The sequence below is a fragment of the Megascapheus bottae genome, chromosome 7, assembly GCF_031878675.1.
Source record: "Megascapheus bottae isolate mThoBot1 chromosome 7, mThoBot2.hap1, whole genome shotgun sequence".
Taxonomy (NCBI): Eukaryota; Metazoa; Chordata; class Mammalia; order Rodentia; family Geomyidae; genus Megascapheus; species Megascapheus bottae.
Genome location: NC_143515.1, coordinates 78,133,876 through 78,150,431, shown reverse-complemented (window position 1 = coordinate 78,150,431; position 16,556 = coordinate 78,133,876). Strand labels below are relative to the sequence as shown.

Below are 16,556 nucleotides of genomic sequence, written 5' to 3'. Positions count from 1 at the left end.
GAGATGCTCGGAAGCAATCACCTTTCTCACACGGTCCTCATTTCAACCTCAGAGCACAGACACAACTGTGTGACAACTTTTTCAAAGCCCTCAATAACTAGTGCCACCTTAGATGCAAAGGGAAGATAACCGAATACCTGCGGTAGATGCTGTGGGAATGAGGGCTGGATGGAGGCTCAGTTATGAAAGGCTCTCCCAAAGGCGGAGAGCATGGCCCAGCAGTAAAGTGTTTGCCTGGCATCCACAAAGACCCGGGTTTGATTCCTTGGTACCACATATACAGAAAAGGCCAGAAGTGGTGCTGTGGCTCAAGTAGTTGAGTGCTAGCCTTGAGAAATGCCCAAGGACAGTGCTCAGGCCCTGAGCCTGAGCCCCAGTACTGCCACCCCCCCCAAAAAAAGGCTTTCCCAAGCCAGGCACAGTGACTCACACTTGTACTCCTAGCTACTCAGGAAGCTGAGATCTGAGCATCAAGGTTCAAAGCCAGCCCAAGCACAAAAGCCCAGCCCAGAGACTCTTATCTCTAATTAACCACTAGAAAACAGGAAGTGGCCCTGTGGCTCAAGGGGTAGGGTGGTAGCCTTGAGCTGAAGAGCTCAGGGACAGCTTCAGGCCAGAGTCCAAGGCCCATGACTGAGGACCAAAAAAACGAAGGGAGGGAGGGAGGGAGGGAGGGAGGGAGGGAGGGAGGGAGGGAGGGAGGGAGGGGAGGGGAGGGGAAAGAGAGAAAAAAAGAACAAGAAAGAAAAGCTCTCCCATTTCAAGATTAGTCTACAACATAATACCGATGGACTGGAGTGAACTGACCACGTAACTGAAAGTGCTTAAAAGCATGAGATTTGCTCTACCTCTACTCCCAAAACTAACACTCACACTAAGTAACTAATCTCAGGCCACAAAATCTGTTAGTGATAAAGCTAGTGTTTAAATTCAATTCCAAATACTTACAAAAGTTGGATTTAAGTTCTTTCCACTAAGCAATATAGAATGAGGAAATACCTTCTAAATGCAGCTCAGTGGCCAAATTCTTATCTGACCTTGAACAAGTAACTTAATCCCTCAGCTATAAATTAAGGGGCTGGCTTAGATGACCTCAAAGATCCTTTCTAGCTCTAATGTTTGCTTCAAAAGTTTCCTTCTTCCTTTAAAGCACACTGAAACCCCTTTAGTGTGAAAAAAACACCTCAGCAACTACCTGTCCAATTTATGTTCTGTCTTGTACCTCCTTTGTATCCTGGCAAAATCCCCAGGGGATGTGTTCTTTGCATATAGCACCACTTCCTGAACTAAGAGAATAAGTTGCTACTTGTATCATAAAATAACAATTTCTAACAAAACTACTGTATCTGTCACAGTGTCCAACACCTCTTTGCTTAAATAAGACATTAAGATTAAAATACCACCAATCTGTTTTTGGATTTTACATAAATACCAATACAGAGAGAGCTATGTTCTATGGAGACATCTTCCCAAAAGATCTCATGTGAGTTCTACAACATAAATAAGCCTGAGTGCTGTCCCTTAAATGAAATGGACCAGTTGTGGTAAGACATGAACCCAGTATAGCTCTTGTAGCATACCAGCAAATCACACAGGCATGCACAGGGAAGAAAGGATACTCTATTATTTGCAATCTTTCAGACAAAGGCCATCATGTCCTATATACAAAACTAACCTCTGCACAGTCTTTAAAAAAAAAATTGATGCCCTTGCTTTCATTCTTTTCTAATACCTTATTGGGGAAAAGATTAATCTCCACTATTAGCAGAATCACTAATAAATCTTTTGAACAAGGAATTACTTTAGAAATCTGTCAACTTTCCCAAAACACAACTAATCCATCACCTTGAGATTCTCTGATCTGGCTGGTTAGAATGTGCCATAAGTACATCTTGATCCACACAGAGTCACCATGACTTCAAGGTTTGTGGGAAAGTTATCCTTTAAGAATTTCAGAAGAGCTAATAATGATCACACTACAAAAGATATGTTGTGCCTATGAACCATGTTCTCTGCTTTTGTATTTCAACAGCAGAAAAAGTAAACATAGAATTCTAGTGTGGCACAACAGTTAAGCTCTACAACCTAGCTACTGTCCAAATGTTCAATCATTACCTAATATTCTCCAAACTGCATTAATCAGACTACTTACATATATTTACTCATTAATTTTTAAACACACATGAAGTGATTATCTACAGGAATTGCTTTAGATGTAACAAGGAAAAAGATAAAACAATGTCCCTTTCATCCATGCTTTACATAATGATGGGGAAAGGTATAAACAAGTAGATAAGGGGCTGGGACTTTAGCCTAGTAGTAGAGTGCTTGCCCGGCATGCAACAAGACCCAGGTTCAATTCCTCCGTACCACATACATAGAAAAAAGCCAGAAGTGGTGCTGAGGCTCAAGTGGTAGAGCTCTAGCCTTGAGAAAGTTCAAGGACAGTGATCAGGCCCTGAGCTCAAGCCCATGACTGGCAAAAAAAAAAAAAAAAAAAAGTAGATCATTAAGCATAAAGGAAAAGTAGGGTTGCAGCTAAATGATATCTGACACAACTGTTCAATTCTGTCATCAGTTAAAAAAGCTGAACAGAGAACATATTCATATTTGAGCACACAGTGTTGCATTAAAGCTTTATTTATATGGGGGGTGGGGGGGGAGGGAAATGGGTACCAAGATATGTGAAAGGGTATCAATGTATGTGAATTAATGCACCTTCTATCTGGCAAATATCATGTAACCCTTTTACTAATTACAATAAAAAATAAAAAAAATTAAAAAAAGCTTTATTTATAAAAACACTTAGTTTGCCAAACCCCCGATCTAACACATACACTTCAAGGTTATCTGATTCTGATTTTATACTGCAAATTGAAGGCAATCAGAACTAATGAAAATAGTTGCCAAGAGATATGGAACTAATGTCTGTGGGACACTTAACCCATCACACTATTAGAAAAGTTCATTTTGTATCCATTTGCACATTTCTAGTTCAACATAACAATCCGAGGTAAATCTGTGATTTTCTAGACTCTCTTTTGATCTGGTTATAACACGTAGCTTCATTTAATGGGTTAAATTAAAATTTTAACATCTTCACTCTATGTTACAAAAGAGTCATCATGACTTCACAGTGTCTGTGGAAAGTTATCCTTTAACAACTTTGAAGGTTGCATGGAAGTACTCCAGATAGCCAGAAACCTCCCTGACTAAAACACACCTCACCACATTTGGACTAAATCCAGGCTCAAGTTCCCTTGGCTTCCAGATGTGAATCAAAGAAGCCATCAGAACTTGGCTCTGCTTTTTTTATTTTTTATTTTTTGGTGGTGGGCCATGGGGCTTGAACTCAGCCTGGGCGCAGTCCCTGAGCTCTTCAGCTCAAGGCTACCACCCTACCCTTGAGCCAAGTCGCACTTCTCACTTTCTAGACGTTAATTGGAGATATTGGAGATAAGAGTCTTAGGTCCTTTTTGTGACTGGGCTGGCTTTGAACCTTGATCCTCAGATCTCAGCCTCCTGAGTAGCTAGGATTACAGGTGTGAGCCACCGTACTTGGCTGTTTTTCTAATTTTAATCTTCCTCTATGTTTTGGTTTTGGTTTGGCTAGAGATTTGGCCAAGATGACTAGGGGTCTAATTTTCTGGTCTGATCATTTATTTTGTGACCTATGTAAGGGCATAAATGGTTTTATAGAGATGTATTCTCTCCTGAGTAAGAGAAAACCGGAATTCTGGTTTTTTAGTCTTTTCTATTTGTCTGTTATGTAAGACATTTCAAATCATGAGAGGAGTTAGTATTTTATTCTGAGCCACTGGAAGGTCTAAAGCAGAAGAATAATACAATCTGGTTTCAGTTTGCTTATATTTAGACATTTTAAATCAATCTTGCTGTCTTATGGCAAAGAGACTGAAAAGGGGACCAAAGTAAAAAAGCATAGGTTAAGAGGCTGGAACAGTGCCCATCTGAACTGGGAGGCTGGCAGGGATGGAAGTAAGCCTGAACTTCTGTGAGGGCACATTAATATGATGCACAACTGGACACTGAAATGGAGGAGACAGGAGAAGGGTGGATAGACCCCTCAGAAGTACTGAAAGACTGGAGAGAAATTTGAGAGTCTTCAACACGGAACAGTCTATAAGGTCTAGGATAAATGAGCTCCTTGGAGAGCTCATGTAAACAGAGAAGAGACAGGCACCAAGCCCCAGGGCTGGATGAGTTTTACAGGTGAGAGAAAACAACAAAGCTCCAACTCTAGGACATGCCAGGTGGAAAAGCAGCCAGCAGAGACTAAGTAGGGCCTACTAGATGACAGGAAGAAATCCAGGGAAGCTGGTGTGATGGCCTGTGCCTATGATTCCTCCTTCCTTGTAATCAGGAAGTTGAGGTAAGAAGATCTTGAATTCTAGGCCAGTCTGGGCTATACAGCACCACTCTGTCTCAAAAACAAAATAAAGGTAAGAAAGGGGGCAGGGAGTTTGGCCTAGTGGTAGAGTGCTTGCCTAGCATGCATGAAGACCCGGGTTTCATTCCTCAGTACCACATAAATAGAAAAAAGCTAGAAGTGGTGCTGTGGCTCAAGTGGTAGAGCTCTAACCTTGGAAAAAAGTCCAAGGATAGTGCTCAGGCCCTGAGTCCAAGCCCTACAGCTGGCAAAAAAAAAAAAAGAAAAAGAAAAAAAAAAGTTAAGAAAGGGTAGTAGAGGGGATGTATTTTATCAAAGTATATAGACTCATGAAAATAACACAGTGAAGCCTCCTCCTAAAACTAACAAAAACCGACATGAGTAACAACAATAACAACAGCAGCAGCAGCAACAAAAAAAGCCCAGAAGACAAGGGAACTAAAGAGAGACTTATCAGAAGAAGAGATTAAAATGGCAGAAAAGCATATGAGAAAATGTTCATCATCTATGGTCATAAAGGAAATGCAAATAAAAACAACCCTAAGATACCACCTTACCCCAACAAGAATGGCCAAGATTTTGAACTCAGACAATGACAGTTGCTAGCGGGGTTGTGGAGAAAAAGGAACCCTACTACACTGCTGGTGGGAATGTAAACTAGTTCAGCCACTCTGGAAAGCAGTGTGGAGGTTTCTTAGAGAACTGAAAATAGACCTTCCCTATGATCCCGCCATACCACTTCTGGACATCTACCCTGAACATCATAACCCAAGATACGATAAGTACACCTGCTCAGCTATGTTCATCTCTGCACTATTCACAATAGCCAGGCGTTGGAAATAATCCAGATGCCCTACTGCAGATGAATGGATACAGAAAATGTGGTATATACACACACAATGGAATTCTACATAGCCAACAGACAAGATAAAATAATGGCATTCGCAGGGAAGTGGATGACTCTAGAGCGAATCATGTTGAGTGAGACAAGTCAAGACCTAAGGAACAAAAGGCACATGGTATCCTTAATATGTGGCTATTAGATCCACACAATACAAGAGCGAGGACTCAATAACTGCATACCCAATGCTATGGACATGGTAATGGAAATATAAACATAACTATATAGACATAAAAACCTATGACTCTATAGATATAATGTTTTATTTCATAAATTAATATGTTTCTATGACATACAAACACTTAGCCTAATTTTGATTAAGTTCTAAATACTAAGTCCCAGTGATTATAGATTCCCCTCTTGAACACTTGTTTGTTAAACTTGTCATTTAAAATATGATGTAAAAATCAACATTAATAAATTCTTTAATTAAAAAAGAAATCCCAGAAGAATGAGATGTTCTACATGCTAAGAAAAGAATGGCATGGGCTTGTCTGCTAGAGGTAAGAGAGTGATACATGAATGAAATGTGCATCAACAGGATGGGAGCCCAGTGCTAGAGGCTCACATCTGTAATGTCAGCAACTCAGAAAGCTATGATGTGAGGATGTGAGGATTAAGGTCAAAGCCAGCCCAGGCGACAAATTCAAGAGACTCTTATCTTCAATTAACCAGAGGTGTGCCTCAAGTGGTAGAGTGCCATCCTTCAGTTAAAAAAAAAAAAAGCCATAAAAGGGTAAGCCATGACTTTAAGCCTCAGTACTGGCACATGCACATGCACACACAGACACACACAGACACATACAAGTTGCCTGATTATGCAACTTGTCTAGGAGAAACTGGGCCCACACTACTGACCAACTTTTCTCTGCTGTTCTAAGACCTTACTACAAAGGCCATCACTTGTTATTTCACCTCAGGAATATTATCATTAAGACAGAGAAGACCAAGCTTCTAATCCTTAAGGATAGAAATAATGTAGTTTTTTCCTAAGGAAGTATTTTAAAGTATGTTTCTGTTTTAAACAAACACTAAAGAATACATCCTAATCAAATTAGGTTTGTTCTTGTAAAGCAAACTGCTTTCTAAATGAATAAAACTGTTTTCTTCTGACATCCCCCTCAAGCAAGTAGGTACCAATGGTCCACGGCCCAGCTGTTGCAGTGAGATGGGGCATTCCTAGAAGCACCGCTAGTAACCCAGGGCTAGGTTTCAAGGTGGTGCCACAGGGGACATGAATTCCTACTGACATCTACAGAGCTGTCACAGGCATTCATTATAAGAATTAACCTGAGATTAAACTGCATTTCAGAGGAAAATCAAACTTAAAAACTTATTCTTGGCATTAGTATCTGGAACTACAGATGAACTAGACTCTGAATCAAGCAGACAACAGGACTCTATCTCTGAGAAAATAGAGGAAGAATATTAGAAAGCGAGACTATGGCTAGAGAGAACCCAACTGGGTCACTATACATGGCAGAGTACAGTATAAACCAAGACTGGCATTGGTCAAGAAAGATTTCAAGTGTTCAAGAAAGATGGTATCAAGTAGAAAGGCAAATGTAAACAAGGTAAAAGAACATATTGTCTTCATTTTTAAGCCCAGCAAGAGAAGAGAATTTTCATAGCTGATTTTTAAGTTGTTAGTATGGATCACGGTTCAGACCTCCTAATCTTGGCACAAATCATGTATCAAAAAACAACTCTTTGGTTCTATGGGCCTCAAATGAACCTCAAGCCAAATATCAGCTCCACGGTTTGATAAAATCTCATGGAGAATGGCAGGCTTTTAGCCCCCTGGGCTCTCTCTGCTTTGAAGAAGTCTTACAGAGTGATTCTAAGTGAAGCCAAGTGGTGCTACAGATCACAGCAACAGTGGCAGAGCAGCTGCAGAGGCCAGGGTATGAGACAAGAGGACAAGCTGCAGGATGACAGGGAGCCCAGTAGGACCTCTGCATATATGGCCCCCCAGGCACCGGCACCTGGACATCTCCTTTCACAGATTCCTGTCAAACCCCAGTTACAAAGAGGAAACTGAAGGAGCCTTAAGAAACAGGCAGATATTTATCCAAAAAAAGCATTTTCTCACAGCCTAGCTGTCACCAGCCCCCCTTGCATGCTCATGGTGATCTAAGTCTCCATTAGTTGGGGGGAAAAAAAACAAAATACAAAAAAACCCAACAACAATAACAACAACAAAGCCATTCTGGGCTGAAGGTGGAGCTCAGCCCACCTTCAGTGAAACAGACCCAGAACATCAGAAGTAAGTAACACTAAGAGCTCACATGCCATGCCAGGTAATGGACTATAATGGACTAGCTGGGCCTGGTGGGGATGGGGGAGCTTGAGGAAGACTGAGGGAGGAAGGACAGCAGGAAAGGAGGAAAGATGGGGAGGGGAGAAGAGGCCAAATAACAAAGACACCGATCAAGATGCAATATACTCAAAAACTGACATGCTTAATTTAAATCCTTCAGTATAACTGCTTAAATAAATTTTAGAAAGGATTTTCTTGTTTGTTTTAAATTTTATTTGTGTAGTACACAAAGGAACTAAACCTGAAGTCTCATACATGCTAGACAAGAACTCTACCACTAAGCCACACTCTCAGAACACTCAATCTTTTTTTTTTTTTTTTTTGATTCAGGGTCTTATTATGTAGTTCAGGCTAGCCTTGAACTCACAATCCTTTCTACTTCTACCTCAATGCTGAGATCACAGGCAAGCACCACCATATCCAATTGTTCTAGGTGATTAATACTTTGGCATTAATATATCTAAGGTTAACTGAGGAAAATAGAATTCAACACTGTACATATACAGTCTCACATATATAATAATATAACACTTGCAAATCCTAATAGCAGATACAACATTATGGGAGTGTGGGTGGTTTTATTTCCTTATGCTTTGTAAAACATTGAGAAGAAAATGGGTATGTTCACATAATCAAAATAGTATACCTGGGGAAAAAAAAGAAAGAGTGAATGAAGGAATGACACTGTCCGGAAAGAAATGTACTCATTACCTGACTTAGGAAATGGTAACCCTTCTGTACCACCTTTAGAAGAATTTTAAAAATTAATCTGGAATATTCCTACCTCCTCTTGGACTCAGAAGACACTGGCATCCAACTTACCATTCCAAAACCACAGTTCTTTCCTGCTCCTCACGCTCTACTTACAGCCTTGAAGGTCTTCAATTTCTACCCTGGGCCAGCGCCTCCAGCAAGTAGGTAAAATGGCCTTGCTGTAAGGCTTCAGATACCTCACCTCTCCACACCAGGCTATGTTCTCAGCCTGCACTGCCCGCTGTGGAGCAGCGACCTGATGCAGCTTTCCACCTCAGACTGCTGGCATGTACCTGCCTACCCGAGACTCTGCTTACTTTTAATGTGGACAAGGAGTTAAAACCCAAGACACTGGTTGGGAGTTGGTAAAGATAAAACACATCAAACAATGCTTACAGGAAGACAGATTGCCGTCTTCCCTGATGCAAAGGTGAAGTAAGCTGATTTTTGCCACTCAATTATATGCCTCAAAGGGGGCAAAAACTGAGAGACTAGAGAACGCTGACCTATAGGAGCATTTAAGAGCTACATGTGAGGGAACACCTCTGAGACACCCTACTGGGCAATTCAGGGGTCACAAGCCCTCCCAAATGACTGCTTACCAGAGAGGACTTTTCTCAACTTTCCCCAGAACCCAGAACATACAAGCTGCTAAAGCATGACTACATGCTCTCATGGCATGGCCACCAGAGCACCAGCAGCCCTTCTTGGATCACCACGGCCAGTTCTTGCTATTGCCAGATCAGATCCCATAGTCCATTCTTGCGTAGCCAAGCAAAGTTTCCACAAAGCAAATCTGATCCTATTACTTCCTTGCTGACACCTTTGTCAAGAGTTCCTGTCCTCTACACCTACATCTGCCACAGACGCTTTTCAATCTGCCTCCTGCTCCACTATCTCCCTGAGCTTGGCATACAGGACTGGGGGAAGGGCTGTGACTCCTGTTCACTCTCCAAGCACCCCTTTCCTCTCTCTTCCTGTAGTGATCGTGGTACTGAGCTGAAACAATCTTCATCCTGTTTTATCCCCAGCAGTCCCAACAGTAATGACCTATACACTGGGACACTGCCACACATGGCACAGCTCCTGACACACCACTGATAATACAAAAAATATTTCGATGAAGTTAAGGGAATATGGAATATGGAGGCAGTATCTTCGAAGGTTATAGGGGAAAAGGAGCAGAGGATATTCTTTACTGAAATAGAAGATACAATCCAGAGGTTCATATGGAACAAGAAAAGACCTGGAATAGCCAAAACAATTCTAGGCAAAAAGAGCAATGCTGGTGGTATTACAATACCAGACTTCAAACTACTATAGAGCCATAATAACAAAAACAGCAAGGTATTGGCACAAAAACGGACCAGAAGATCAGTGGAACAGAACAGAAACCCAGAAATAGAACCACATACCTATAGGCAACTTGTGTTTGACAAAGGAGCCAAAGATATACAGTGGAACAAACACAGCCTATTCAATTATTGTTGCTGGCAAGACTGGACAGCCACATGCAGAAAACTAAAAATTGGCCCTAGCCTTTCGCCATGCACAAGCATTCACTCAAAGTAGATCAAAGACCTCAATGTCATACCGGAAACCGTGAAACTGCTACACGATAGAGTAGGAGAGACACTGGAACTCATAGGCATAGGCAAAAGATTACTGAACAGAATCCCAGGGTCACAACAGACTGGAGAGAGACTCAATAAAGGGGACTACCTAAAAAAAAAGGTTTCTGTACAGATAAAAGCATAGCCACAAAAGTAGAGAGACACCCAAACAACTGGGAAAAGATATTTACCAATAATACATCAGACAAATGCTTAATATCCGGTATTTACAGGGAACTCAAAAAATCCCCCCCCCAAAAAAACCCCAACAAACCATTCACTAAATGGGCAAGGAAACTAAAGAAAGACTTATTAAAAGAAGAGATTAAAATGGCAAAAAAGCATATGAGAAAATGTTCATCACCCATGGTTATAAAGGAAATGCAAATAAAAACAACCCTAAGATACCACCTTACCCCAACAAGAACGGCCAAGATTTTGAACTCAGATCCCACCATACCACTCCTGGGCATCTATCCTAAACACCATAACCCAAGATATGATTAAGGACATCTGCTCAGCTATGTTTATCTCTGCACTATTCACAATAGTCAGGCGATGGAAACAATCCAGATGCCCTACTACAAATGAATGGATACAGAAAATGTGGTGTATTTATATGTGTTTGTGTGTATGTATATATATATATATATATGGTATACATACACACATACACACAATGGAATTCTACATAGCCAACAGACAAGATAAAATAATGGCATTTGCAGGGAAGTGGATAAATCTAGAGCGAATCATGTTGAGTGAGACAAGTCAAGACCAAAGGAACAAAAGGCGCATGGTATCCTTCATATGTGGCAGTACAAGAGCAAGGACTCAATATTTTCATACCCAATGCTATGGACATGGTACTGGAAATATAAACACAATTACATAGACATAAAAACTTATGACTCTATAGACATGTTTTACTACATAGATTAATATGTATCTATGACATACAAACCCTCAGTCTAATTTTGATTATGTTCTAAAATCTAAGTGCCAGTGATTGTATATAGATTCCCTTCTTGAATACTTGTTTATTAAATACATCATTTGAAATATGATGTAAAAATCAATGTTAATAAATTCTTTAATAAAAAAACATTATCTTCATCTGACCTACTTTATTCTAATTCCTATTTGGTTTTCTTACCGGAATGTAATAGATGCCCATCTTGGGAGTTTCATTGGCAGTAAGGAGCATTCCTTTTAAAAAAAAAAAACACACACACAATGAAAACAGTAAGCAGGTAGGAAGAAGAAATACACTCTTTCTGTTTTACATTTTGAAATGTTTGAGTTGCTCAGCAGTCAGTAACCAGAAGAGCTGAGTCTGGAGGCAGGATGCCTGGAACCCTGTCTAGCTCTCTAGATGAGTCTTCAGTCATGAACACAGCAACCTCCCACTGGGTTGGGTGTGACGCACCCAGGCTGCACTGGCTAAGACCATGAGAAGATACCAGCAACCTGTTCAGAACTTTGTGAAGTTTGAGAAAGAGTTTAGCTTGGAAACAAACTTATGGATAGGTGAAATGTAGTTTGTGAGCATTATTTCTCCCTCCCTCTTCCCCCCCCCTTTCTCTTTTCTCTCTCGGGCTTGAGCTCAGGGCCTGGACACTGTCCTTGGACACTTTTTGCTCAAGGCTAGCACTCTGCCACTTGAGTCACAGTGCCACTTCCAGCTTCTTCTGTGTATGCGGTACCAGGGAATTGAACCCTAGGCTTTGTGCATGCTAAGTGAGCATGCTACTGCTAGGCCATGCTCCCAGCCTGTCAGCACTATTTTTATCAGATTAATCACAAGGAAGAAGAAAGGCTTCCTTCTCTGAAATAGGAATAAAAGAACCAAGATAAAGTGTTTCCCATAAAATGTCAAGGCAAATTCCAAGTATTTGCACCTGAGTAGGAAACAAAAAGATAAAGGGAAATCCATGTGAAGCTAGCTACACATGGACCTGAGCAGCCTTGTGATACTACGACCATTCCCTCCTGAAAATGAACCAACAGAGCATTTAGTCTCCACAAATCCTAAAGGGAGGACTTTCTGACATTCAATAAACGACTCCCTATGTCCCCAGTAACAACAGCCACCTGGAACTCTTTTTGAAATTAGCATACTGTTGTACAAGGGAGGAGGTTCATTTTGACATTTCCACACATGTATTCCTATCAATCTTACCCTCCCATTACTCTCCTTTCCTCCTCCTAAAATAATTGTAAGAGGTTTCCTTGTTCTATTTTCATATACACAAACTAGGAAGCTATTATTCCTTAATGCTTAGCTCTTCAATCTCAGAGTATTCACATGCCTCAGTTTTGTTCTCTTTCTCTGCCTTTTTTTTTTGGGGGGGGGGGTTGGGGGACGAGGGGGCATGGGGCTTGAACTCTAGGCCTGAATACTGTCCCTGAGCAATTCAGCTCAAGGCTAGTGTTCTACCACTTTGAGCCACAGTACCACTTCTGGCTTTCTGGTGGTTATGGAGACAAGTGTCCCATGGACTTTGGTGCCTTCTGAGTAGCTAGAATTACAGGGGTGAGCCACCAGTGCCCAGTTCTCTCCAGTTTTCTGAAGCAACTCAAATGCTGGTGACAAGATGTTCTCTCAGGTCTTTAGTGGCTTCTGTTCCAGATTGCTGCATTCAAAGTAAATTGGAATCAGTAGTTGGGACATGGCTCAAGTGGCAGAGTGACTCTCTAGCAAGCTCAAGATCCAAGTTCAAACCCCAATACTGTCAAAAAACTGAAATCAGCTAAGACCTAATCATTTATAGCTTGCTGAGCATTTGCATACATTACCTTAGAGGACATGTAACAAACTCTAAATAACCAATATGGTAAAGTGCCTGCCTAGGAAGCACGAGGCCCCGAGTTCAGATTCTAGTGCTTGTAACCCTCCTCCAAATGAATGAATGAATGAATGAATGGAATAACCAATATATGTCTGTTTTAATGATTAGAAGACTAATTCTCAAAGGGGCTGATGCCTTAAGAATGAATACTGTTAACGTGAGTACAGTTAAAGTTCAGACTCAAGAACTTGTTCCTAGAGACTTTTACAGATCAACAATTTGTATATAAAGTAAGAGGAACTCAAGAAGGAAGACCTTTATCAGATTACATAATAATAAACGTACCAAATGATGAGGACATTGATTTGACACTGACTTTTAAAATTATTTTTCGCTGTCCTTCCTTTTGTTAATACGAAAGCCTGCAAAAGTAATGTGCCACTTAGAGTAGCATTCGCAAAAGTGAGATGCCAATCAATGAAATCAATGAATTTAGCACTTCTTGTCCATAACTCAAAAGTATAAGCTAGCCCTGACCTGGGATCAACAGATCACTAAAAATACATCTACATACCATAAAAGCATTCAAAAACACTTAATGAGGCCTGAATATACAAGAATATATGACCGAATTAAAGGGAAATAAAAAGCAACGCCGCTGGGTATGGTGGCTCACACCTGTAATGCTAACTACTCAGAAAGCTGAGATCTCAGGATCAAGGTTCATAGCCAGCACAGGTAAAAAGGAGCCTGAAACTCTTATTTCCAATTAACCTCTAGAAAACGGAAAGTGGGGCTTGGCTTGAGGACTGGGCGGTAGCCTTGAGCTGAGGAACTCAGTGACAACACCCAGGCCCAGGGGGAGGGGGGTAGCCTTGAGATGAAGAGCTCAGGGATAGCACTCAGGCCAGGTTCAAGCCACGAGACCCACGCCCCCCCAAAAAAAAAATTGTAGCCATTTTTTTCACAGCAGTATGTAGCCTCTACAAAATCTTTCGCCTCAGTCCTTTTTCTGGCCTGGAAAGAGAATGTTTACTTAGTATTTGAGATAATGGTGACCAGAAACACTTTATAACTGAACTTTAGTCTCTGCTGACAGTACTGCTGACACATCTCCAAGTGCCTCAGCCCTGGTTACAGGAGGATGGAGTGGTAACATTACAACCAGAAGGGTACAGCAAGACAGCCCTGAGTCTGTCCTCACTGACAGACTCACTGCCTTCCAAGTCCCTAGCAACACCACTCTAAGTATACAAAGAGTAAGACAGTTTCTTACAATGGAGTATGATTTACTTCCATTATCAATGACCAATAGTGCCAGCTATGAAACTAAAGTCGATCAAGTTGGGACTGAAACCATAAACAACGTCATAAAGCCCAATACTATGAAGTATCTAAGTAGAAACAGAAGAAGTACAAGTTTCTAAGTGGAAATAGCAACAAGGAACGAGGAAGAACGCTGGGAAGAGAGGAGCATGCGTGCTGCGCTGGGCACTTCATACCTTGCCCCATTCTTGGATTTGCTCACTGCCAGGAGGCAGGGTAATGATACTCTACACACACCAAACCAATAAACTATGAGACGCTTAACAACTGTACTATCAAATGAACTGTTTAATGAGGGCTAAATAACACACAACAAAAATGAATCCTACCATCTATATGTAACATTGGTTCTACCTTCATTTCAGGTCTTTCTGTTCCCAACATAATATCAAACTGAGGAGCAGAAGATAATTACAGATAGTGTGAGTACATATTTTTTTAAGCAGGCCATCAAGTATGAGTACAATTAAAACACAAGCACAGGATGAATGCTGTTAGGAATCTCTAAAGAAAATAGTACTTGTGGGGTCGGGAGTTTGGCCTAGTGGTTAAAGTGCTTGCCTAGCATGCATGAAGACCCGGGTTCGATTCCTCGGTACCACATACATAGAAAAAAGCCGGAAGTGGTGCTGAGGCTCAAGTGGTAGAGCTCTAGCCTTGAGAAAGTCCAAGGACAGTGCTCAGGCCCTGAGCTCAAGCCCAGGACTGGCAAAAAAAAAAAAAAAATAGTACTTGTGAAAAGAACTAGTATTAGGGATTTTTTTTCCCTTTAAACTTCTCTTAAATGCTGTGGCTTACTAGAAATATAATATATGTGTGTGTGTGTGTGTGTGTACCAGTCCTAGAGCTTGAATTAAGGACCTGGGCACTTGCCTCAAACTTTTGTGCTCAAAGCTACTGCCCTATATACAGTGGAGCATAGCTCCCATTTCCTGTTTTTTCGTTTGGTTTTGGTTGGGTGGTTAAATAGACATAATAGTCCCATGGACTTTCCTTCCCAGACTAGCTTCAAACTACAATTCTTAGACATCAGCTACCTGAGAACTTGAGTTACTAGCCACTTGAGCCACTAGCACTCAGAGAAGCATAACTTTTTGGGGGAGGGGCCAGTCCTAGGGCTTGAACTTAGGGCACTGTCCTTGGACACTTTAACTCAAGGCTAGCAAGCTCCAACTTGAGCCACAGCACCACTTTCAGCTTTTTTCTGTGTATGTGATAGTGAGGAATCAAACCCAGGGCTTCATGCATACTAGGCAAGCACTCTACCACTAGGCTACATTCCCAGACCAAGCATAACTTCTGAAGGGGAAAAAAACATGAGCCTTGAGAGTCAAAAGAACACAAGCCAAGATGCGCCTGTCTTCCTTGGCACATTGTACAGCACATTGTCTGAGACATAGTGACAGAAATGTGATAAATCAACACTTGACAGAAATGTATCCATCAGTATGCAGGTGGTGAGTTTCAAGAGAAAGGACTCACTGAGGCTCCTGATATGAAATCCTAAGAGGGCTCTATGGACAGTCCTACAGAAAACTCCCAGTTACCAGACTGAGATGCTAAAATTGAGAGATACTTAGGAATCTACACAGCCATTCAACACTGAAGTGTCATTAAAACATGTGGTCACTTTCCTAGTAATAGTTACTGCCTTGTACAGCTCAGGGCAGATGCAGGGTGAGAAGAAAACTGCAGGGACAGGGGAACATGCCTGACCCACATGTAGCTTATGACTGGAGTAAAACATGTAAATTTACAAGCCAGGTACCAATGACTTCTGCAAATTATCTCAGTTTTTCCTTTATTCAGAGGATGCTGTCAAGAAACTAAAGCTGCTCTGCATGTCATAGTATAAAAGTTTCCAACAGCCTTGCAAAATGGGTGAAAAAACTGAGGGGAGGGACCAAGGATGGGCATAATTATTAAGCCTGAAGGAAGCTTCAGTCCGAAGCCCATCTCTTTCTTTCTACCAATGACCAGCTCTGGAACCACTGATCCTGCATGCGTAGGCCTGGATGGGACTCAGATACATGGAAGCTTTACAAGCTCCTTGTGCCATGAGGCTGTGTACCCCTGTCACTAAGCCATGCTGTTTTTTTTTTTTCTTTTTTCTTCTTTTGGTGGGTCATGGGGCTTGAAGTTGGCCTGTTGATTGAAAGCAGCAGGATAACAAGTTGAAGCTAAACAACATTTTAGTTCTTTTTGTGTATGTGTGGGTCATGTTGAACTCAGCCTGGGTGCTGTCCCTGAGCTCTTCAGCTCAAGGCTGTCACCCTATCCTTAAGCCAAGTCCCACTTCCCAATTTCTAGAGGTTAACTAGAGATAAGAGTCTAAGGTCCTTTTGTGCCCAGGCTGGCTTTGAACCTTGATCCTGAGATTTCAGCCTCCTGAGGAGCTAAGATTACAGGCGTGAGCCACGGGCCCAGCCATGCTAACTCTTGA

At 41.4% G+C, this 16,556-nt stretch overlaps 1 protein-coding gene across 1 annotated transcript in view; it reads right to left on the bottom strand.

Moving 5' to 3' along the window:
* Window positions 1-16,556, bottom strand: part of Nol10 (nucleolar protein 10) — an 88,731-nt gene that overhangs the window by 44,937 nt on the left and 27,238 nt on the right. Inside the window, exon 13 of the mRNA XM_090337449.1 lies at window positions 11,152-11,204. Coding sequence (XP_090193575.1) covers window positions 11,152-11,204 — 53 coding nt within the window. The remainder of the gene's footprint in view (window positions 1-11,151; window positions 11,205-16,556) is intronic.